Below are 21328 nucleotides of genomic sequence, written 5' to 3' on the forward strand. Positions count from 1 at the left end.
CTGAAAAAAATTATATATATATATATAAATAAAATATGGTTTAAAATTCATAAAAGGTTAATTATATAAGGTCATCCGACTTGATTAGGGTGGCTGTTTAGTTTACAGTGCCGTCCAATCGTTTACCTCCTACTCAAGCTCGATCAACCAATCAGCGTGCAGCAGAGGCGGGTCTAATGTCGAGTCCGGCCGGGTGCGACGGACGTCTTCGCTCAAAATAGATCCACTCGGGCCGACCGAACGACTTGGATTAGCGTGGGGGGGTTTAAATTTAAAACAAGGTAGAATATTTTCAGTGTGACAGAATTATTTTCACCTTCTTTACATGATTGTTTTTGCAGCTTTCAGGCAAGGACTGATGGAAAAGAGACTTTGTTTGTATAATGCTCGGTAAGTTGTTCATTAATTGGAGTTACTGAGTTTTGTCTGTCTCGATATCGGCAAAATGGCTAAAGCGGGTATTAAGTTACGGTAAATGTATTTGTATGTTTAGTTTTGCATCGCTCAGGCTTTTCATTGACGCTGTCCGTGGTTCTGGGGGAAGCCCTGGGGTGATGTCACGGGTGTTAATGCGTTGCCATGGCAGCGCACCACGTGATCACCTGACTTCCCTTAACTACTTCGCACAAGCTAATCCCACACTTTAGAATAGGGCAATATGGTTGGAATTAAAAAAAAATGTCTCTAAGTACAGTAATAGTATTTGATATTCACCAGGAAGTTGAGAAAGATGAATCATGGGAAAGAAGGGCGGGACTTGTGACTTTAGGATGCCAAAAAGTCAGCTGTTGTGTCACACAGGTAAGTTTTGACCTGTAAATTGACATTTTTGAACACAATGTAACAAATGTGCTCTTTACCCAGTCTGGCGGCTTTCCTCCCCATTCTGTGCTGCTGAACGAGGTCGGCGCCGGCAGGCTCCATGGCTCAATGGTCGGACCCCTCCTGCAGGGAGAAGGTCCCCGGCACCTGGGGGAAGTCACACTCGGCCGCACGCAACATGGTACGCAAGAAGGAGCAGAGACGGCGGCGAGGAATCCGATCTTCCTCGCCCATGGGCCGTGTCATCATCATCAACTCGCCTGTGGATGGTGAGACGGAAAATAACAGAATTCAGAGGCTAAAACATGAAGACTTATGTCGAATTGTACTTCTTCAGGCGGCGATGACAGCGAGGACCTTCACACCATCACAGTGGACAAAAGCGTGGATGGCAAACTGGGCTTCAGCGTGCGGGGCGGCTGCGAACACGGCCTGAGCATCTTCGTCAGCAAGGTGGAAGACGCCAGCACAGCAGGTGGGATGCCGTGGCGGCGTCAGGTGACCTCAGCGTTTTTTTACTCCCTGTTGATTTGCACAGAGGAAGCCGGTCTGCTGGTGGGCGACAAGCTGGTGGAAGTAAACGGCGTCAGTTTGGAGAGCATCACCATGAGCAGCGCCGTCAAGGTCCTGACGGGCAACAACAGGCTGAGGATGGTGGTGAGGCGCGTGGGCAAGGTGCCCGGGATACGCTACTCCAAAGAGAAGACCACCTGGTGAGCAGTGGTGAGAACAAGCAACGTACAATTATTTTGTTCATGAATTTCTGGTGATTAGAAAAATTCTACATATGCTTTTCCAGGGTGGACTTGATACACAGGCGCATGGTGGTGGAGGAAAGCGGGCGGACGCCATCGGAGGCCAGCGCTGGTAGCGCCCTTCGCAGGATCATCCACTTGTACACCACCTCCGATGACTACTGCCTGGGCTTCAACATCCGTGGCGGGAAGGAGTTTGGTTTGGGCATTTATGTCTCCAAGTAAGTACATAGCAACTCGATGGAAAAACTTCTCTTTACGCACCGTGGATTCCTCTCAGGCTGGACCCCGGCGGTCTAGCCGAGCAGAACGGGATCAAGATGGGTGACCAAATCCTGGCTGCCAATGGTGTGAGCTTTGAGGACATTAGCCACAGCAACGCCGTGGAGGTCCTGAAGAGCCACACGCACGTCATGCTGACCATCAAGGTGAGAGCCAAAAAAAAATTAAATTAAACCAATCAATCTGAGAGTAGTGAAATGTCCAATGAGTACAACAGCGCGCATTATTAAAAGATGCCGACAGTGTGAGACAGCTGGCGCACGTTCGTAATATTCCTCCTGACTTGTCTGAGCTTGGGTTTCGCCGTGTTGAAGAAAATAGCCGAGCCGTGTGCATTATTCAACAGGCGGAGAGGATCGGGTAAAGACGAAAGTGCGACATCTTCCCTCGTGTGTTACTCCCTATCAAATATAGCGTAGATGCCATCAAAGTTTAATATGAGTTGATGTACAATACCCCCCCACCCCACCCTACCAGGAGGCCGGCCGCTATCCCGCTTACAAGGAAATGGTGGCGGAGTACAGATGGCTCAACAAATGTACGTCCTCGTCTTATTACAGTCTCGCTCTCTCATTCTACAAGAATCATTCAAGTTTTCTCTCTCAGTGGCCAATGGGGGTCAGAAATCTTCCTCGCTGGGATCCGAGTCGAATTCGTCGGCGTCTTCGCTGTCCTCGGAAACGCCGGTCAGTTCCCTGAGTGGCCTGTCTCAAGTCATGTTCCCGCCTAGTTTGCCGTTTGCTTCCGACATGGTGGACGTGTGCATCTCCACGGAGGACCAGAGGTGTGTGCGGGATGTTTTTTGGTTTTCTCTCTCCTCTCTCATGACTGCCGTGTCTTTTTTTTTTTCCCGCGTGGTAGGTTTGAGTCAGAGCACAGCGAGGCCGCCATCCAGACAGACACCACCCGCAGCCGGGGGGCCACCACGCTACTGCGCGACACGGCCATCCTCCAGGAGGACAACGAGGATGAAGGCGGTCCTAAGAGGGAGTCCCACAAGACAGCGGTACTGCTGGCCCTCAGCAGACCCAGCCGACCCATCAGTCGCTCGCAGAGCCAGGTCACCATAGCAGGTATGTGACTTAAGTTTTTGTGTGTGGGGGGGGGCTTTTACACAAATGCACCTCCATGCAGAAATCAGCCAAAAAAAGGCCAAAAAGCAGAAAGGAGGTAAATCCTCAGGGGAAAAGAGCGCACTGCAACGCTCCAAGACGTTGGTCAACTTGCTGTTTGGGGGTGTTCGCAAAAAAGACGCTTCCAGGTCACGCTCCAAGTCACTGTCCACCAACAAAGGTATTCCCTACATTGGCGTCCCAATACTTATGTCTACATGGTGATTCTTAATAAAAGTTTTAAAAAAAAAAAACCTCTGTCCTGATCCAGGTGTGAGTCTTGGAGGAGGGCCGAGCACTGAACCGTTCCCAGAGGAGATGCTTCGAGCGGTGGAAGAGTTAGCGCAGCGTTTGTTGACAGAGGACGAGACGGAAGCGGTCATGAAAGCTTGTCGGACGGTATGATGCTGACAATCTTCCATTTGTGCCATCGGTATGAAAAATAGTGACACCACTTGTGCCTCCGTGCTCAGTATTTGGATGAAAAGTGTGTGGAGACGTTGATACGCCACCTGCTGGCCGTACTGGACAGGCCTGAAAAACTGCTGCTGCTCAGGGAGGTCAGGTAAATACTGCCAGAATAAATATTTTTCTTATGGATAGAATATTCGGAACTAATATGAATAAATTATTGTTTCTCGGCAGGTTGATGCTTCCTGCTGCTCACCGCCATGAATTTAACAGCGCCGTGGAAGCGGTGGAGGTGGAGGCATACGACATCCTCAAGTACCGCTCAGGTGTCCTCATGTGAAACACAAACACATGCATACAGGTATGCCTCTTACCTCTGCTTTTTTTTGCCCCCATCAGTCCGAACGCCGCCTCTTCGCTCGCCCGCATCCGGCCGAGCGCCCAAACGCCGTCTCATCACACCCATCCCAGGTTGGTGCTTCAAGTCGGTTCCTGTATGCAAGAACCCATCAAAATTTGGCGTTTGGTACAATTTGCACAGAACATACAAAAAAAAAAAGTCAGCTTTGACAGGCTGTGTGAAAATTAAATACTGTGATTTAGATTTGCGAGGAGGCTTCGAGCTGCACAGCGCTGCCATAGTGGAGAAGCAGAGCCACCTAGCGGACAAGCTGGAGAAACTCAGTCTGTCAGGGCCACGGGCATCCAGAGAAAGGCGGCGGCGCCCCAACGCCCCCTTCTCGCCATTGCTAGACATTCCAGTAGATGGGTACTGGTTCACAGAGGAGCACAAACACTCGCCTGAAGGTCACCTGAGCCCTAACTGGCTAGTCTCTGAAAACCCTGCCGTCGGAAGCCAAGACGTCTCAGATTCAGGCCGACGTTCTCCACAAGAGTATGAACTGCAAACGGTCAGCATCTCCAAGACTAAGCAGTCGCTGGGTGAGCATGTGAAATTTAGAATACCTGTGACCCTTGAAGCAATTTGAACTTAGTGTCTTCAATGTCGCAGGCATCAGCATATCCGGCGGCATAGAGTCCAAGGTCCAACCTGTGGTGAAGGTGGAGAAGATCTTCCCAGGAGGAGCCGCCTCCACCTGCGATGTGCTCAAGGTATACGAGAGATTCAATTGCCCGACCTTAAAAACAATTTCTCCTCTCTCATCTTCTCCAGGCCGGATTCGAGGTGGTGAGCGTGGACGGCGCTTCGCTGCAAGGAGTCACACACCAGCACGCCGTCGACCTCATCCGAAAAGCCTTCAGCGATAAAACCAAAGACCCCATGGTGCTGGTAGTCAGAGTGCCCCGCCCTGCAAGTCTCCAAAAAGACATCATTAGCACAGCCTAGTGGTCAATGATGGCCCCATTTCAGAAACAAAACCACATTTAACCATTCAGTGTAACCTTTAATAAAAACACAAAATGTACAGCAAGGTGAAAATATACATTTGTAATTTCTCTATATGTGCCGTGGAAGCCCGACAAACATCTAATATGAAACAAGGCCTAGCGAAAACATTTCTTTGGTCTATTCACAGTGACCAGTACACTCAGATTTGTTTACAGTAACAAAACAGCCCAAAGTTGTCATTTGCTTAAAGTTTAAAAAAAAAAAAAAAAAAAAGTGCTTTCTCTTGGGCCCCTGGTGAAAGAATGTTAATTGCTCACATGTGCTGAAAAAGTTTAGCCATATCAATGAATCTTGGAGGGCAGGGGTGGGCGAAAATTGATACTTAAAAGGCCCCATTCAATTTTCTTTTAATGGAGAGATGGCGCCAGATCATTTGAAAATAATGTAAATTAAAATGTGCATGCAAATTTGATTATTTGAAAACAATAATTCACAATTTTGAGAAATTAAAAAACAATTATTTGAGACAGTTTATTTGAATAAAATCAAATTCTCTGATTGAAATTGTACAGCATAAAACACATTTATTCCAAAACATTCAAGTTAAAAAATCTAATACATTCGCTGTACTTTTTATTATATAAGTATTACTGTTGTACTTTTAAATTTGTTTTCTATATTTTTGTATGTTTAAAATTATATAATTATGCAACTATTTACAAAAATATAGAATTGATTTTATATTCAAATGTCTTAGTCATTCATTGTTAGATTTTTTTTATTTAAACTTACTTTATTTAAATTAATTAAATTTAAGAAAATATGTGGTCCCCGAGCCATAGTTTGCCCATATTGACGTGTTACTCTATTCAAGAACTGTAGCACATGAGATGATTTAACTACAGAAGTAAATTTGTTTTTTTTAAACTGGCTGCTATCCTCACCATTCATTACTTTCAGAGTAACATTTTGAACTTCTTACTTCCAAGCCGTCTGGAAAGCAAGACAAGCTCCCACCTGTGAAAAAAAAAATCAAATTTCAGTGGCGGCAACCTCATCAAAGACGATTTCATTGCCGCTGCCGTCATCGTCGTCACGGTTCTCCAGCTCCTGGCTGAGGTCCCTCAGGAGGAGTTCCAGCTGGCGGTTGCGTCGGTACATGGTCACATAGTTCTCCTGCAGCTGCTGCTGGTAGCGCAGCACTTTGTCCTTCTCTTCCTGCCACGTCCGCCGCTCCTCCTCGAAACCGCCCACCTGCCTCTCGGCCCGCTGCCTTTCCAAAGCCAACTCTCCACGTATACGCTCGACCAGCTCCCGGAGTGCGTCCCGCTCTCCATCCGGCTCCCGCAGGCGCGCCAGCTCGTCCTCCAGACGCGCCGACTTCTCCCGCAGCAACTCGGCCTCGCTTTTGCGCCGCTGCAGCTCGTTCTCGCACACGTCCAGCTCGGCGGCGCGGGCGCGGGCGGTGACGCCAGCCTCCTGCAGGAGGGCCTGGGCGTTGCTCAGCTCGGCGCGGGCGTCCCGCAGTTGCCCACGCAGCGACCCGGCCTCACTCACGCGCCCGGCCAGCTCGACCTGCGCCTCCTTCAGCTGCTGCTTCAGCAGGGAAATCTCGCCAGACTTCTGGCACACCTGACGTTGGGGAAAAAAAGCACAGCGGATGACAACACTGCCAAAACTGGTTACTTGCCTCTGTTCGTTCTTTCAATCTTCTAAGTGTGAGGACAGCAGCGGTGCTCACCTCCCATTTGGTCTCCTCCAGTCTCGGAGCCATCTGAATCTTGTCGTGTTCGTAAGAGGTGCAGCGCTCCTCCAGCTGCTCACGTTCCTTGAGGAGGTGCGCAAAGTCTTCCTGAAGCTTCTTCTTCTCCTGCTGGAGCTGATGAACCTGCGAGAAAGAGAAGCCGAGAGGCGGTTGCCGGCGACGGCGTTTTCTAGTGGGTTCCGACGCGAAACTGTTCTGGCACCTGCATCTGAAGCACCTGTTGGGCTCGCTGGGCTTTGTGGGAGGTGGCCTGCATCCTGGTGGCGCAGCCCTGCCGCAGCTCCTCTAGCTCCAGCTCAAAACGCTTGTGCTTCTCCTCGTAGGCCTCAAACGGAAGCGGACGCTTCATTAGGTATACCAATGCAAGACTTCTACCAACACTTGTTGCGAAGCAATTTTAACATGTTGCCGCTCCTCGACTGTAAATTATTTCTCTATTTCCTGATACCTGACAGATGGCAGCCTCATTGTCATCCAGATTGTCTCGGAGTAGCTGGAGCTCCGCCTCACGCTCCCTCAGCTTGTCCTCCAAGTCCCTGACCACGCCCTCGTAGCTGTCCGCCATTCCCGGCGAGCGCCCGCCGGACCCGCAGTCCGACAGAGGCTGACTTCGCCCACTGACCGAGCCGGAGCCGGTGCTCTTGCTGGAGGACGAGCGGCCGCTGTCCGAGTGTCCGTAGACGCCCGCAGAGGGGGCGCTTTTGGGCGCTTCTGAGTGGCCCCCCGCCACTGTATCTCCCGCCGCCAGACTGGAGAGCGAGTTGCGTCCCGAGTCGGACAGTGAGCAAGAGTGGCCGCTGCTCCCGCCGCCGCTCCGCCCGGCGCTGTACGAGCTGCGTCTCTCCGAGCCGGAGGGTGACAGCTCCCGGTGGGCATTTTGGATCTCTGGTGCGTTGGCGCTGTGTCGCGGGGACAGGTACTGCATGGCGCCACGGCTCTTAGGGACCACAGGTTTGAAGGCGGTGGGCCGCAGCACTGATTTCTCCATGTTCTACATGCAAACAATGAACTCTTTCTCAATTATAATCCTGTTACTTCCTGGACAAAATATCTGCCATTCACGCTCACCTTTTCCAGTTTTCCTGAGACCGGTATGAGTCTGGGTGGCGGTCCCCCGACATTCCCATTCAAGCTTTCGTTCATCTCGTCTTGGTATCTCGTCGGGCTGGCGGGTGCCATGCGTTGGCCGTTCCAGTCGTCAACATAATCCCACCTCTCCCGCCCCCTGCCGGACGTCGGAGGACTGCGGTTGTGGACAAAGCGCTCCTGAGGAGACTCTGAGCCCGGTAATGACTTTCCCCGCCGAACCCGACGCTCCTGGTAGGCGTGGGGCGTGAGCTCCAGAGGGGCTGCAGCCGGCACGTTGACAGGCGGCGAAGGGCCCGAGCGGTGTCGTCTGCGGGAACGTGCGTTGTGGCCTGTGTCGTGAGGTTCAGCGGGGATGGGCGGAGCCTGAGCAAGCGCCATGCTGGACGCTCTGCTGTCTCGGCGCTTCTGAAAGTAAATAATGCGCATATGTACATAAAAAAAAAAAAAAAAAAGCTAAGTCACCACAAAAAGGTTCCTTTCCAAATATTGCTACACTGAAGTTGCCCATAACTTGTGTCCATTTAAATCAGCAAGTCTACCGACCAGTGTTGTGCTCTTCAAGCGCACACCATATGAAGTGCAAACTAGCATGACCTACAGTAGACTGGAACCGACGCCCCCCCCCTCCTAGATGGCCCACACGCATGCAAACAGGCTGGCCCATTGATGAGGCCCATTCAAGCAGCACAAACGGGCCTTGAGAGGCTTTCGGGCTGGACGGGCAGCACATGCAAAAGAGTCTCTTTTTTTCCTTTGGAGGCAGTTTGGAGCACGCTGGCAAGCGACAAAGGCGACTGTCTCCACGCATCGGTTCAGCCTGGGGAGGCACTTCAGGGGAAAAAAAAAAAAAAAAGCAATGACTCGCCGAGAGCCAAATTCTCTATAGCGCAGGTGCTTGATGGCTCAGATGAGACGCCCTCATATAGATTGTCATAACAAGCGGCGCGGACGTGGGAGCAGAAAGCTAGGCCAGCATACAGGGGGGGTGAGCGGGTCAACGCTCCCACTGGACGCTGTTGCTAAAAGCGTCCTTTGGAGCAGCAAGCAATCTGCTTGTGCCTTTCAAAATGAAGCGAGTAACTCAGTAATGTTTCTGACATTTCTTCACACGTGGAACCAACTCACCTGTCAATGGGGCTGTGAATTCAAAGGCCACATAAAAGCATCCTTCCAACGCTGCAAGCTGATCTTCACTCTATCGACCGGCGAGAGGAAAGAAGAAAATGCATGTTGTTGTCAGTAGAAGCCGGGCAGTCGCACTCATAAACGTTCAAATGGGCAGAGGGGGGGAAAAAAAGAGGGAAAATGTGAGTCACGGTGGCCGGGCTCACGCGAATGAGGGGATTTTCCGAGTCAACGTGAATGAAGAGTGAGCGGGAAGATAAACGCACCTTCACGCCGTAACCTTGCTGTGTGTTTTGAAGCAAGCCGAGAGACCTTTTTGTTGTGGGTCTAGTCAGTTTGGCTTCAGGGGCTGAATTTTATTTAAAAAAAAAAAAAAGGCATACATCTTGGGTAATGTCAAACGTCTTCAATCCGGTTCCTCTGGTTAGGTTAGCACTTGGCACATCAGTCGCCACGGGAAGTATCCGCGATGCCGCTAGCTGTTCACACGAAGATGCTGTTATCAGTTGGCTCAGGGCTGTTTGCTCAACTTCGGCGATGCGTGCTTGTACTCGAAACGTGTACTACCCGATCACTGACGTGCGCCCCCCCGAGAGCGTGTTCATAGGCCGTCTAAATCTGCTCAAATCTGCTGGTGATTAATGACAGATGCCAGCGGGGAGGGGCTGGATAACACTTTAATCTCAAAACAATCTCTTCAGAATCTGTTCTGTCCAGACTTCAATTTGGGAGAGTTCACCCTGCAACATGAGAAACATTTCACCTATATTAGCATTAATTGTAAAGTTAACAGTGGCCGCTAATGATCATGGTAACATTTGTCATCGATGGAGAGTTCAGATACAAATATTCCACGGTGCTTTATTTAACTACTGTATGGTGGTTATGGAATATGCCCAATGTAGAATCATGAGACCACAGCCACCACCAACCTTAGGCAGCATAAGCCCTTACGTAACACAAGTCCTTTCACCACCGTCAAGCATCCCACAACATCCTCGACTAACCTCACACCACCGCAACGTCGCCGATTATGTGTGCTGACCAGTTGGTGGCCTCTCAGCTGGAGAATAATCAGGCCATAAAAAAAAAAAATCACATGGGGCGTGAAGAAAAATGTATTTAAAAATACCACACACGCAACCTCAGGGAGAGGTCGCCCCACTTACACTAAGTCCACTTTTATGCCCCGACAACATCTTAGAAGAATTATGCAATTAAGAGATTACATTGTTATTAATGTAAGTGTTGTCCACCTGTCTGTTATATATGGATCAAATTTGTCTTTTGTCAAAACCTCAGGAAAAGGCCAAACCTGCCTGCTTTAAATCAAAATGGCTGACTTCCTATTTCATTCCACGCATGGCTTCGAGACTGTTTTTGTTTATTTCGCTTCACCTCGAAGATAAACTATCAAGCCGGGTGACGCAGGGTGCTGTTTTGGTCTACTTACAAGGAAAGTGGGCCATAAATCAAAAGGGAAGTGAGAGAATATGGAAAGAGATGAAAGAAATCTGCATATTAATGACGCGCCATGCCGTGGACCTGATCAACTGTGTGGGAGATGGAGAGAAAATCAGGGAACATTTGACTTTGTTTATCGTCAAACTCACTAAACCTGTCTTGTGTAAATAAACAAAGAATGAGCACACAAACCGTTCTCAGTATCAATGTCATATTGTTCACTAAAGTGGGTTACTTTTATCCAATCAGGACCCATTTGGCCTTTTTGATGACAATGTCATCAAAACTATGGGGTGCATTAAATGTAATTTCCCCCAACGTGTTCAATATTTAAGAAATTCTAATCAACTGATTGATTTGATCGATTAATTGGAACAGATTCTTCTTCTACTATAACGGCGTGTACGCCCTGTGGCACCACACTGCCCAAACAGGTTAACATTGGTACTACGACATATTTAGGCGTGTTGGTTATATCCTGCCTGTACTGTACACACAATAACCCCAGGATTGTCAAGCGTCTATTCGTTTCGCCCGGGGTCTCTCGAGTAAAAAAAAAATGGTTCAGATGTTGAAATATATTCGGCAACGTGAACTCGTTTACTCCGTAATATTGAACCCACGCACGCACACAAACACACCTTGACGACGACGACGAGTGGCAAAAGTTGACGCGACTTCCTTACTGTCGGCTACAAACGGCACTAAGTACATTTAACAATGACATAACACAAATATTACTATTTTTTTAGACCCCCAAAAAGTAGATTACCTACCATGGACGACGGTTTAATGTCTGGGTACCAAAGAATCCAAGATTAGTCGTAGTTGCTTCTGCTGTTAATTAAAAAAAAAAAAAAGTAATGCCCAATTTGAGACTTTTTAAAATAGTTACGTGGGTGACAAATCATTATTCGACGCCGCACAATGAAGGAGTTTGTTGGTGTTCTGAGACAAGCAGCAGTCAAGCTCGCCAAAAGATAGGGGGTATGCATCCGGTCGGTCCTTTCAAAATAAAAGCGAGCTACATCCGGATGTCACAACAATAAAACTTATCCATGGACTTGACGTAATGCGCGCGACTCATGGAAACGCAAATAATAACAAAACAATAAGATATTTTTCATTTAGATTTTTGCTTTGAGTATTGTTGAAGGATTTTAAGTCTTAAATTCTAAAGTCTTAAAATGTGAAACTGGTTAACAATTGAGAGCATTTATTCTAACTAAAATCAAAATGTAATCAGTTCTATTACTTGGAGAAACTAATTAAAATAGTTACACCACTGTTTGGCTCTGCTTTTATTTTGAACGCCTCATTGCAAACATTTCCTGCTTTGGACTCCCACTCTGTTTCTGGAACAAACCTGTTCTTTGCTCTGCATTCTAATTATGCCGAAAAGAGGTCATGCCTGATGGACCACCTCAGCACAGCCTTGTGCAAAATAAAAAAAAATAAAAAAGAGAATGTGTTATTCTAACCCTAACCTAAAATTCCACCATGTTTCTTGTCAATCACAAGACATAGGTGGCACACCCCCACGTGTTGAGGTGACCCATATTTTTACATGACCTCCATTTGCTCGGTGGGCGTGGTGCCCCAGCTAACAGACAGGACAAACATCCCTGTGCAGTTAAAAAAAATACACTTAGCCCCCCTAGCCAGTCGTCTCCAGATGCCCCCGAGTGAGCCTGCCCCATTCCAAAGTGTGCCGGATGCACATAATAGCTGCGAGGTAATTGGAAACAATTTTGCAGCTCATTTCACCCTCAAAACTGGCTCTGCTGGGTCATATGAGAACGTAGAACACGAAGAACATTAGTTCCACCTGATGCCATTTAAAGCCTCAAAATCCATCCAGTTGACATGTTGGCGATCTTATCGTTTCCTTTGCAGGAAGTAAGAATTTGAAATGGGCGTCTGCTGATGTCAAGCTCGGCACGCATGATTTTATCACGTTTTCAAATCAGTCCAGCCCTGCAGCATTTGGGGGACATGTGGTTCTTATGCATCTGCTAATCAAGGACTGGTCCTCAAACAACTCAAATGAGTCTCATTTGCTCCAATTCACAGACTTTGCCAGGAGGAAGTATCAGTCAAATGCAATGTGATTTTTTTTCCCTCCTGAAATATCGAATATATATATATATAAAAAAAAAAATGCAGTAGTGTCATCTCAATATGAAACATGTTACTAAAAATATTTGCAGGTGTGCCAGTGTAAGAATTGTCACAATATCAGAAGTCACTTGATTGTGACTGTCTACTGTAAGGAAGGTCGTAGTTCATTCACCTCACGTCGGTGGTTGCTTAGCAGCCCGTGTTGACTTTGGCGTTTTGCTTTGCTGTTTATCCGCCTTCTCTCGTTTGACGGAGTCCTTCTTTGGGGGTGCCTCGTCGCCCTCGTTCTCCTCGGGCTTGGTGGCAACCTTCCTCAGCTTGTGTTTGCCCTTGAGGGGCGTGGCGAAAGTGAGCGAGGCCTTGATGAAGTCCAGCGGGAAGACGCCCACGTCACCGTCAAAGCGGTTCTTGGTCACCTGCAGTGAGCGGCGCCCCGGGCACGTTACCAGCTTCTTTTCCTGCAGGATCAACACGTTGTCCGCCTCTTGGCTGGCCTATTGGGTCACAAAAGGTCACACTGATCGCCTCTCTCTTCTCTATCACCCAATGGGAATGAAGTACTTAGAAAAAAGCCAGCTCGTACCTTTGCCGAGCCAAATATGGAGGCCGTCTGCAATTCCCGGTCGTCCTCCTCCTTCCTGGGATGAATGATGAGTGTGATGTGGCAGCTGGAATTGGTGGCAAATTTCCTGAATGCACCGATGATGTGGTCCTGGACGGCAAACCTTTAAGTACAGAAATAACCTCAGTTGATGAGTGAGCCGCATGCTGCTTCACCCCGTCACTCACTTGTCGACCGAGAGGTTCTCCTGCCCCATCATGAACTGCAGGTTGTCGATGACCACGTGATTGATGTCGTAGAGGTAGACGGCGTGCTGCATGGTGTCCAGCACCGACTTGATGTTCTGCTGGCCGTGGAAGGTCATAAAGTAAAGTGGCAGCTCCTCGAACTTGTCCGCCCAGAAGTCGTACTGCTCCAGGTTGTCCTCTAGCCGCTGCATGGCAAACTGTGTCAGCATGATCTTGGCCAGACGCACATTGTTGATCTCAAAGCTGCCCCACAAGGTGTTGACACCCTGCATGCACAGGTCCAGGGCCAGCTCGCTGATGAAGGTGGTCTTCCCGCTTCCCGTGGGACCTGTACGTCGAGACACAACACAAGTAATGTTAGGGCTATTCAAATTAGGGACCGACTGATATGAATTTAGAGAAAAAAATCTGATATCTGATTCATTGACCAATTATTTTGTGACCCATTTTAAATGAATTTGAATGTTGAAGCACGGTGAATGAACTTGAGTATGTGTTGAGTATATGCGGCCCAAAAACTCAGTCCAATGCTACCCTCTAGTGGCCACAAAGAGTAATTACATTTTTTAACTTGCATGGAAAGCTGACATAATGAGTTTTTTTCAACAAAGCCTTGTAAAATACCTCCCGGGATTATGAATCTTCATTTTTTTAAATTGCGTATCATGAACGGGAAATTGCAATAATTCACATAAAAACGATTACCGGTAAAAACCGTGAGCTCTCCCTTGCGGTGTCCCTTCAAGATCCGGTTGAGCTCAGGAAAGCGGGCCCACTTGACGCCGGCCACTTGCTCGGTGTTCATCAGCTCCCCGTACACATCCTCGCGGAGCTGTTTGAAGGACACAATAGACTTGTGCGCGGCGGGGATGGCGGTCGCCACAACACGGTTCAAGTTCTTTCCCTGTGCTAAAGCCTCCACAGGACAGGGCTGGAACTCCCCGGGCCGCACCAGCCAGCAGCGGCGCAAGCCAAGCTTGCGTGAGAACATCTTGGACGCCTCCCAGGAGCGCATGTCGCCGCCCAGCCACAGCGTGACGCGCTTGAACTGCTCCAGGTAGGGCAACAAGGCGGGCGGCAGGCTGCCCACGCCTCGCGGGAGGGCCACACTGGCTAAACCCGTAGCCTGGCTCACGGCCAGCGTGTCCAGCTCGCGGCCCGTCAGGACCACGTTGGCGTCCATGCGGCTCAGCAGAGGGAGGCCAAACAGGTTGTTGTAGGAGCTGCACTTGGGGACCATGGCCTCATTGTAGCAGACGGCGCCATCTTCCGTCGTTTGCGCCGAGAGGAGCTTCAGCCCCTTCAAGGAGGAATCGGAACCTCCCAGCCAGGGGAAAACCAGACTTTTAGTGGGCTTGAACAGCCTCACGCCAAACTTCTTCAGTGTTGCATTAGAGATCTTTGTGATCTACAAAAAAAACAGCAAAACGTGTTAAACACAAATACACTGGTTAAAGTATCAGAGAGTTTATTTTAAGATCCCAGTATCCATCTTTACCTGGAACATAGTCTTGATGAGCGTCGCGTCATCCTCTGTCAGATCCGAGAAGGGCACAGAAGCGGACCAGATGCTTCTCACCTCCCTGGCGTCCCTCTCGCTCTGTTCCTGCTCCTCGGCGCTCTCTCGGTAGCTAAGCAGCACCTGCGGACTGAGGAAATCTCGCTCCTCCGCCTGCATCACCTCCAGGCAGTCCTGGAGGTCCTCCCAGCTCCCATCCACCTGCGTGTCCATGCACAAGAACTGCCCGGTAGTCTTGTCCACAAACAGGGAGAAGCGCTCGGCCCTGGAAGCGACGTCAACAAAAATACTGGGAGCGTGCAGGCAGCTGAAGCCGTCGTGGAAGGGGACGTCCTTGGAACGTAGGTACTGTTTGATATCTGCGACGGTGACAGGACTGGCCGGGAAGTCCACTGTGGATTTAGCATCTTTTTTGTAAGCCCTGGACAAGAAGGAGCCCGTGTCCCGCAGCGTGTAAGCCCACAAAGTCCAAGTAGCTCTGCTATGAGTGAGGAGACAGGGGGATGAAAAATGTCTTGGAGAGATCAACTTTGGGGTCCCTCCCTGAGAGAGACCCCTCAGTAGCAATCTCATCCACATTGGATAAAGTGGATTGATCCTGCAAAAACACAGAAGATAACTCAGTAAAGTTTGGATTATTTTTGGAATATATCCATTAATTATATAATTGTGGGAAAATGTGTAATTTTGAGAATGTGTCTCTTGAATTTGAACGGTCAGACGAGAAATGTGGCCTGAATGGTAAAAATATTTAATTTTCCCCAAAGCATAAAACCGTTTGATCTGTGTTTTTCTCGAACACTGGCGTAATGAGAATAATTACAAGGAATTATTAACTCCACAAGTGCCCAAAATTTAAGCATCTTACGCGTTCAGCCACCGATGTACGTCACTGTCTTGTCCTCCATGCGGAATGCAAGAACCCGGGCTTTTCTGTTCGCTTCCAAAACACGTCCGTATGAAACGTGCACGAAAAATGAAAACACCGAATTTTACATTAAGACTTTAGATATTCACAGGGACTTGACAAATATAACAAAGTAATTTTATAGAAATAATAGTGGTGTTCACCAAAATTATTAAAAGACTTTAAAGCGTCAAAATAAATTCGCCGCTTCACCAATGTTTCTTCCGAAAATATAGAATTGACGGACTGTACGAGCACCAAAATAAGTTCGTGTAAAACGTGCACCAAACGGGAAGGTCTGTTAAACACATTAAGCGTGAAAATAAATACGTCTAAAGTTAATCATTTTTCTCAAAATCAATATTAACCACATTGTAAATTTTCAAAATCAATTATTGAAACACCTCAAAGAGTGTAAACACATACGATCCTTGACTAATGTTTCACCCGAAAATATAGAATTGACGGACTGTGCAAGTACCAAAATAAATCCGTGTAAAACGTGCACCAAACGGGAAAGTCTTTTAAACACATTAAATATGAAAATATATTCGTTTAGTTGTTAACAGTTTTAGCCAGATTAAACTTTAACCACAATGTACATTTTCTAAATCAATATGGTGACGATGGACGTTCACTTATGTAATTAAAACATAAACAAAATTATTCTATTTGTTTCGCCCGGAAATATACGATTGGCGCACCATTCATTTCGTCCTCTGCCAATGCTGTTATATGTCTTAATATATATTATGCTCTCTGATTGAATCGTTTTGCATTTCCCCTTGAATCAAGATGACATCCAGGGGGACCCCGAGTCGCTTCCTGAAAAGTGTCCTTCAAAACGGTGTGGGTCGTTACGTGTGCCAGCTCAAGCGAATCTCCATAATCTTCTCTAAAAAGGGCGCTAGCTCGTTAGGGGTCAGGTAAGAACATCCTTCTCCACAAAACATTATATGGCCATAATACCATCATTGTTTTTAAACAGGGATTATATTGAAAATGGAGTGGTGGATTATGCCAAACAGAACCCTGGTACCGTCGTATATGTGTCCCCCGAGTTGTGCAGCAAACCCAAACTTGTGGCCGAATACTGTGAGTAGTGTTGGTTATTACTAGTATTTTTAACATCCACACACAATATAAAGATACTCCCAAAAAAAATCAATTAATTTACTTAAGTGTAAATCAGTCACCAATCATACGTTGATAATGAAGGGAACATCATCTTTTGTTGTACCAATTATTATGTACTAATTCATCCTTTTTGGCAGAGTGGTGTTTAATCTTGTTTTTATTCCGCCCCGCAGTAAACGGCAACGTGAGGGAAGAGATCGTGGCGAGCAAAACGTCCTCACAAGTGTCAGATATTCTCACTAGGTTGACTTCTCAGTCGGGCCTAGATGTGATCCGCATTCGCAAGCCCTTCCACACAGACAACCCCAGCATCCAAGGCATATGGCATCCCTTTACCAACCGTCCCCTCACGTCTCGGAATAATGACAAAATGTGACATTTTGGTATTTCTTCTATTAAATCAAGTTTTGTGTACAGTATTTTGCCTCTGTCATTGCAGTACTGCAGGTGCTTTTACGCTGAAAATTGTTAGCTCACTTTTTCTTGCTTGCCCATCCAATATTTATTTCATTTTAGTTCACGTAATAGCACAAGCAACATTTATAATGGGTAGTTTATTGATCTTGTACAAGTGTTAGGTGTCACTAAACCATGATGTTTTATTTTTTATACACTCTCAAAATCTATAAAGGTTTGCACACTTATCATAATCATTTGCTGCTTCACACACATTATATTTTAAAGCTGTGAATTGTTATAAAGCTGTAGATCGTTAGAACTATATTCTATTAAAAAACTATTTACATCAGTTGCAATACACATTTAAAAAAAAATGTCTTACATTAATCTCATCACATATTTGACGGGTTCTCCATAACAGATCAACAGGAATGCTTCATGTAAAAAATTATATATATCACGACTAATAAAACTAATGCAAAATTGAGACATGTATTCAAACATATTTTAATCACGGGAATTTCCCCTCGCATCTTTGGTGAAGGAAAATCCAACTACCAGTTCAGCACCTTTGCCGCGAGGGGGCGCTGCCGCCATTCATTTTCGCAAATATGCTCCGTTGTCAGGGTGACGAGATTTTTTCGCTGCGGTTGACATGACGTGTACGCCCGGCCTTACTGGTTCGAGATCTTGACGCGACGGATTTCCATGACCACAAAGCGAGCAAGGACCCTCGAAGATAGCCTCCCCGTGAGCTCATATTATTTAGTAGGCGTCATTTAAGTCTCCCTGTCGTATGTATCTATTTTTTTTCAAATCGATAAATATATTCACCCGCTTCCGGTTTACCGGCTAGCTTGCTAACACGTAACCATGGCTAACTATAGCTAGCGTTAGCCACTCGCACATTTTACTTCCTTAACACCATTATTATTTATTGAGATCAGTTTGGACATGTTTGTGACATTCCTCCTTGAGCTTTCGCTTCGAACTTGAGCTTCTTTATTCTTGCTAAAAACTCAACAGGTGTTCCAGTTTTTAAGCAGGACTATAATGCTACTGTTAACTAATATTAGGTAATGAACAGTAAACTTGTCTGATGCTTGGTGGTGGGAAACTTTCTTTCTTTTTGCATGCGCTGATTGACAAGTTTGCCTCCTTTTGTTGTCCTGTTAGTGCATGGCCAACAAACCTCGTCGGGGCCAACGTTTCATTGCAGTGTCTGGTTACAGTAAGTTTTGTTGATAAGTGTGACCTCTTGGAGGCAGTGCCCACCAGCCAGCAACAGCTAGTAAGGGTCCCAATGTAGACCAGTGTTTTGTAATTGATATGGGCCAGTGTCAGCTGTCCCTCAGGCAATTGGCTGGCTTCTGGTTTCGAGTTTAAATTATATAATGACAATATAGCTACTCTACGTCTCTTTCTTTGCAGGCTATGAGAAGGCGGTGACCATCCGGGGTTTGAGCGACGGCAGGGGGAAAGAAAGAATGGGCCGGAGCGCGGCGGACTGCTGCCACGGCAACATTGTCATCTCTACCGCGGTGCTCTATGGCTCCTTGGCCCTCTTCACGTCCATCCTTCACAATGTCTTCCTGCTCTACTATGTGGAGACCTTTGTATCTGTCTACAAGATCGACAAAGTCTCCTTTTGGCTGGGCGAGGTGAGCGAGGAGTTGATGGCGTGTGCTACTTCTTGTTCTGAGACTGCGTGTGATTCCAGACGGTGTTCCTGCTGTGGAACAGTTTCAACGATCCTCTCTTCGGCTGGCTGAGCGATCGCAGCTTCCTCAGCTCTCCGCAGTGAGTGTCTGCTGCATCCTCCCTCCACCTCCTCTCTTGCTTTTTGCACGGGAGGTAAAAGTAAAAGTGTAGGTGACAACGTCGACTGACTCATTTGCCGCGGTCCAGGAGCGCCGACCAGGTGACGTCTCCAGAGGTAGTCCTGAAGCGGCTCCGTGCGCTTTCGTCTAGCGGGCCGCTCTTCGCCCTGTCCTTCCTGGCCTTCTGGGTGGCGTGGGCCAGTCCGGGCCTCCAGTTCCTGCTGTGCCTGTGCCTCTATGACGGTTTCCTGACCATGGTGGACCTCCATCACAGCGCCCTCATGGCCGACCTGGCCGTGTCGGCCGCCGACCGCACGCGCCTCAATTTCCACTGCTCGCTCTTCAGCGCCATGGGCTCCTTGTCCGTTTTCCTGTCCTACTCCTTCTGGGACAAGGAGGACTTCTACGCCTTTCGCCTCTTCTGCGTGACCCTCGCCGCCTTCTCCAGCTTGGGCTTCTTCGTGGTCTCTCGGTTGCTACGGCGACGCTTTCAGAAAGAAGTTCGTCCCAGGTTGGATGAAGCACACGCGCTCAAAGAGTAGGTTCGCCAAAACAAGTAAAAGCAAAAAAAAACTTGTGTTTGTTTGTGTACATACATTTTCTGTTGCACTTGACAGGCTCAGTGTTGGCCACGCCCCCTTGACCTCATCAGAGCGACCCGTCACTATCTGGCAGTACTTCAAGCAGCTCTCCAGACACAGAAACTTCATGTGGTTTGTCTCCATGAACCTCCTCCAGGTGATCCCATCATCCTATTTAAATGCTCCACTCACATTTTGATTTTTAACAATGTCTTTTTACTGTGCGTTTTGATTTCAGGTGTTTCACTGCCACTTCAACAACAACTTCTTCCCACTTTTTCTGGAGCACCTGCTGTCAGACAACATCTCCGCCTCCACGGGTTCCATCCTCCTCGGTAAAAAAAACCAAAAAATCTTCTGGATCTCCATTAGCTTCACGCAAAATGTGAGGACGACCTTTTGTGTTTATTTGATGTTCGGCGCAGGCATCTCGTATGTGGCGCCGCACCTGAACAACTTGTACTTCCTGACGCTGTGCCAGCGCCACGGCGTCTACCAGGTCATCCGCTGGCTCTTCCTGCTCAAGCTGGCACTGAGCGTGGCCATGCTGCTGGCTGGTGCAGACCACGTCTATTTACTGTGCATCTTCATCGCAAGGTGCGCTCTGTTTACTGACATGATGAGTCCTACACTCATAAAATAGAGGCCCCACCCCACACTATTTGTAAGCCAATTAAAGTCCTTTCTCATCTCGCCCCCCCCCCCGCCAGCAACCGAGTGTTCACGGAGGGAACCTGCAAGCTGCTGAAGCTGGTCATTTCCGACCTGGTCGACGAGGACTTTGTGGTCAACCGACGGCAGCAGGCGACCTCGGCGCTGCTCTTCGGCATGGTCGCCCTGCTCACCAAGCCTGGGCAGACGTTGGCACCGCTCCTGGGCACCTGGCTACTGTGCGCCTACACAGGTGGGCTATGTAAACGTTGTAAACATATAAAGGCTTGAGGTATCAAATCCGAACAAGCATGCTGACAATGTTCTCCACAGGCTATGATATTTTCCAAAAGGAACCGGCGAAGGACTCCGTTGTGGACGCGTCATCAGGTGCGGGGATGCCGCCGCTCCGTCTGGGTTGCTTCCACATGCTGGTGTTTGTGCCCATCACGTGCGCTCTGCTGCAACTGGCTGCCTGGTCACGCTTCACACTGCATGGGCGCAAGCTGCAGGGCATCAAGAACACCAGGCAGGGCGCCCAACACGGCGGCATGGTGGACGTGAAGGCCATATGACGTAGATGGCGCTGAGATGCACACAGACACTTTTTTTAGTTGTCTTTTTAGACTTTGAAGTTAAAAAAAAAAACACACACAAAGGAGACTGTGGCACACTTGTGTGCAAAGATGGAAGGGACAACAGCACAATGACAGATTGATCTGCACTTTTGGTGTAAAATTTGGTTATAGTTGAAAGAAATAACACTTGCCTTATTTTTTAACAGAGAATTACATATATTTATACTGCAGAGTCAAGAGGGCCCAGTACACTTTTACTGCCAACCGCTCATTGTTTATGATGAACGTCCACTCAGTTTTACAAATATTTGGATTTTATCTGATTTTGACTGCGTGAAGTTTGAAGTACTCAGTTGCAAGAGTTAATGTTTACATACAGCATTGAAGTGTTTTCAAATACTATTGATGTTTTATTTATTTTTTGCACAAAACTGCCATTGTCTTGTGATTCTAGTGACCAATGAAAGCGCTAACAGTCGCCATTACAGGTATATGTGCCATTGCCAAAATTATTAAATGTCATGACCAAAAAGTCAAGTAGTGGCTGCTGCATGATTTTGCCTGGGAAGAAGAACATGACATTTGCAACAACAACAAAAAAATCATTAGCGTTTTTTCCATCACAGACA

The 21328-nt window shown here is 47.7% G+C and overlaps 5 protein-coding genes and 1 long non-coding RNA gene across 21 annotated transcripts; 3 read left to right on the forward strand and 3 right to left on the reverse strand.

Moving 5' to 3' along the window:
* Window positions 1-185: 185 nt before the first annotated feature.
* LOC119138043 (PDZ domain-containing protein 7-like) lies at window positions 186-4986 on the forward strand. 5 transcript variants are annotated; one of them, XM_037277739.1, is made up of 18 exons: window positions 186-281; window positions 349-390; window positions 722-801; window positions 865-1003; window positions 1160-1535; window positions 1622-1798; window positions 1858-2005; window positions 2337-2397; window positions 2466-2643; window positions 2721-2932; window positions 2994-3152; window positions 3243-3370; window positions 3445-3536; window positions 3617-3708; window positions 3782-3853; window positions 3986-4324; window positions 4395-4495; window positions 4557-4986. In XM_037277739.1, the coding sequence occupies exons 2-18, from the start codon at window positions 384-386 to the stop codon at window positions 4728-4730; spliced, it is 2535 nt and encodes an 844-aa protein (XP_037133634.1). In that variant the 5' UTR covers window positions 186-281; window positions 349-383; the 3' UTR covers window positions 4731-4986. The 5 variants fall into 5 exon arrangements, with proteins under 5 accessions (XP_037133634.1, XP_037133633.1, XP_037133636.1 ...); XM_037277741.1 differs by having other exon boundaries at window positions 201-390; window positions 1160-1297; window positions 1361-1535; XM_037277738.1 differs by having other exon boundaries at window positions 199-390.
* LOC119138044 lies at window positions 1887-4491 on the reverse strand. The gene is made up of 3 exons (XR_005101075.1): window positions 4349-4491; window positions 3757-4284; window positions 1887-1969 (listed from the first exon to the last, which is right to left on the reverse strand). It is a non-coding gene; the product is annotated as an uncharacterized LOC119138044 (long non-coding RNA).
* Window positions 4987-5505: 519 nt separating the features above from the next.
* Window positions 5506-11160, reverse strand: lzts2b (leucine zipper, putative tumor suppressor 2b). Of its 8 annotated transcripts, none has more exons than XM_037277704.1 (8): window positions 10953-11160; window positions 8979-9452; window positions 8713-8782; window positions 7567-7992; window positions 6947-7489; window positions 6701-6823; window positions 6475-6621; window positions 5506-6365 (listed from the first exon to the last, which is right to left on the reverse strand). In XM_037277704.1, exons 4-8 carry the CDS (start codon window positions 7963-7965, stop codon window positions 5766-5768), a joined length of 1812 nt encoding a protein of 603 aa, XP_037133599.1. In that variant the 5' UTR covers window positions 7966-7992; window positions 8713-8782; window positions 8979-9452; window positions 10953-11160; the 3' UTR covers window positions 5506-5765. The 8 variants fall into 8 exon arrangements, with proteins under 8 accessions (XP_037133599.1, XP_037133604.1, XP_037133601.1 ...); XM_037277709.1 differs by lacking the exon at window positions 8979-9452 and adding an exon at window positions 9720-9775 and having other exon boundaries at window positions 7567-7663; XM_037277706.1 differs by lacking the exon at window positions 8979-9452 and adding an exon at window positions 9720-9775 and having other exon boundaries at window positions 7567-7989.
* A 304-nt stretch (window positions 11161-11464) lies between these two features.
* Window positions 11465-15575, reverse strand: twnk (twinkle mtDNA helicase). The gene is made up of 6 exons (XM_037278399.1): window positions 15495-15575; window positions 14606-15224; window positions 13813-14515; window positions 13087-13435; window positions 12881-13022; window positions 11465-12791 (listed from the first exon to the last, which is right to left on the reverse strand). The coding sequence occupies exons 2-6, from the start codon at window positions 15203-15205 to the stop codon at window positions 12471-12473; spliced, it is 2115 nt and encodes a 704-aa protein (XP_037134294.1). The 5' UTR covers window positions 15206-15224; window positions 15495-15575; the 3' UTR covers window positions 11465-12470.
* Window positions 15576-16203: 628 nt separating this feature from the next.
* mrpl43 (mitochondrial ribosomal protein L43) lies at window positions 16204-17088 on the forward strand. Its single transcript, XM_037277539.1, has 3 exons — window positions 16204-16459; window positions 16522-16628; window positions 16844-17088. Exons 1-3 carry the CDS (start codon window positions 16329-16331, stop codon window positions 17044-17046), a joined length of 441 nt encoding a protein of 146 aa, XP_037133434.1. The 5' UTR covers window positions 16204-16328; the 3' UTR covers window positions 17047-17088.
* A 561-nt stretch (window positions 17089-17649) lies between these two features.
* On the forward strand, window positions 17650-21231 carry mfsd13a (major facilitator superfamily domain containing 13A). 5 transcript variants are annotated; one of them, XM_037277534.1, is made up of 10 exons: window positions 17692-17863; window positions 18246-18300; window positions 18501-18730; window positions 18790-18869; window positions 18978-19427; window positions 19507-19627; window positions 19709-19805; window positions 19896-20067; window positions 20181-20374; window positions 20455-20696. In XM_037277534.1, exons 2-10 carry the CDS (start codon window positions 18249-18251, stop codon window positions 20694-20696), a joined length of 1638 nt encoding a protein of 545 aa, XP_037133429.1. In that variant the 5' UTR covers window positions 17692-17863; window positions 18246-18248. The 5 variants fall into 5 exon arrangements, with proteins under 5 accessions (XP_037133432.1, XP_037133429.1, XP_037133431.1 ...); XM_037277533.1 differs by having other exon boundaries at window positions 17695-17837; window positions 20455-21231; XM_037277535.1 differs by lacking the exon at window positions 17692-17863 and adding an exon at window positions 18090-18145.
* Window positions 21232-21328: the final 97 nt, after the last annotated feature.

This window comes from Syngnathus acus, chromosome 19, assembly GCF_901709675.1.
Source record: "Syngnathus acus chromosome 19, fSynAcu1.2, whole genome shotgun sequence".
NCBI lineage: Eukaryota > Metazoa > Chordata > Actinopteri > Syngnathiformes > Syngnathidae > Syngnathus > Syngnathus acus.

Excerpts from the sequence above, each read along its gene's own strand:
- lzts2b (XM_037277703.1), bottom strand. The coding sequence starts at position 7,965 with ATGGCGCTTGCTCAGGCTCCGCCCATCCCCGCTGAACCTCACGACACA. Across the intron at positions 6,622-6,700 it reads AACAGGTGCTTCAGATGCAG|GTTCATCAGCTCCAGCAGGA; the intron begins GTGCCAGAACAG and ends TCTTTCTCGCAG. Across the intron at positions 6,366-6,474 it reads TGGAGGAGACCAAATGGGAG|GTGTGCCAGAAGTCTGGCGA; the intron begins GTGAGCACCGCT and ends CCCCAACGTCAG.
- twnk (XM_037278399.1), bottom strand. The coding sequence starts at position 15,205 with ATGTGGATGAGATTGCTACTGAGGGGTCTCTCTCAGGGAGGGACCCCA. Across the intron at positions 13,436-13,812 it reads AGAGCTCACGGTTTTTACCG|GTCCCACGGGAAGCGGGAAG; the intron begins GTAATCGTTTTT and ends CTCGACGTACAG. Across the intron at positions 13,023-13,086 it reads GAGAACCTCTCGGTCGACAA|GTTTGCCGTCCAGGACCACA; the intron begins GTGAGTGACGGG and ends CTGTACTTAAAG.
- LOC119138043 (XM_037277739.1), top strand. Across the intron at positions 2,933-2,993 it reads GAGCCAGGTCACCATAGCAG|AAATCAGCCAAAAAAAGGCC; the intron begins GTATGTGACTTA and ends ACCTCCATGCAG. Across the intron at positions 4,325-4,394 it reads CAAGACTAAGCAGTCGCTGG|GCATCAGCATATCCGGCGGC; the intron begins GTGAGCATGTGA and ends TCAATGTCGCAG.
- mrpl43 (XM_037277539.1), top strand. The coding sequence starts at position 16,329 with ATGACATCCAGGGGGACCCCGAGTCGCTTCCTGAAAAGTGTCCTTCAA. Across the intron at positions 16,460-16,521 it reads GCTAGCTCGTTAGGGGTCAG|GGATTATATTGAAAATGGAG; the intron begins GTAAGAACATCC and ends GTTTTTAAACAG. Across the intron at positions 16,629-16,843 it reads CAAACTTGTGGCCGAATACT|TAAACGGCAACGTGAGGGAA; the intron begins GTGAGTAGTGTT and ends TCCGCCCCGCAG.
- mfsd13a (XM_037277533.1), top strand. The coding sequence starts at position 17,778 with ATGACCACAAAGCGAGCAAGGACCCTCGAAGATAGCCTCCCCGTGAGC. Across the intron at positions 18,731-18,789 it reads TCTCCTTTTGGCTGGGCGAG|ACGGTGTTCCTGCTGTGGAA; the intron begins GTGAGCGAGGAG and ends GTGTGATTCCAG. Across the intron at positions 18,870-18,977 it reads AGCTTCCTCAGCTCTCCGCA|GAGCGCCGACCAGGTGACGT; the intron begins GTGAGTGTCTGC and ends GCCGCGGTCCAG.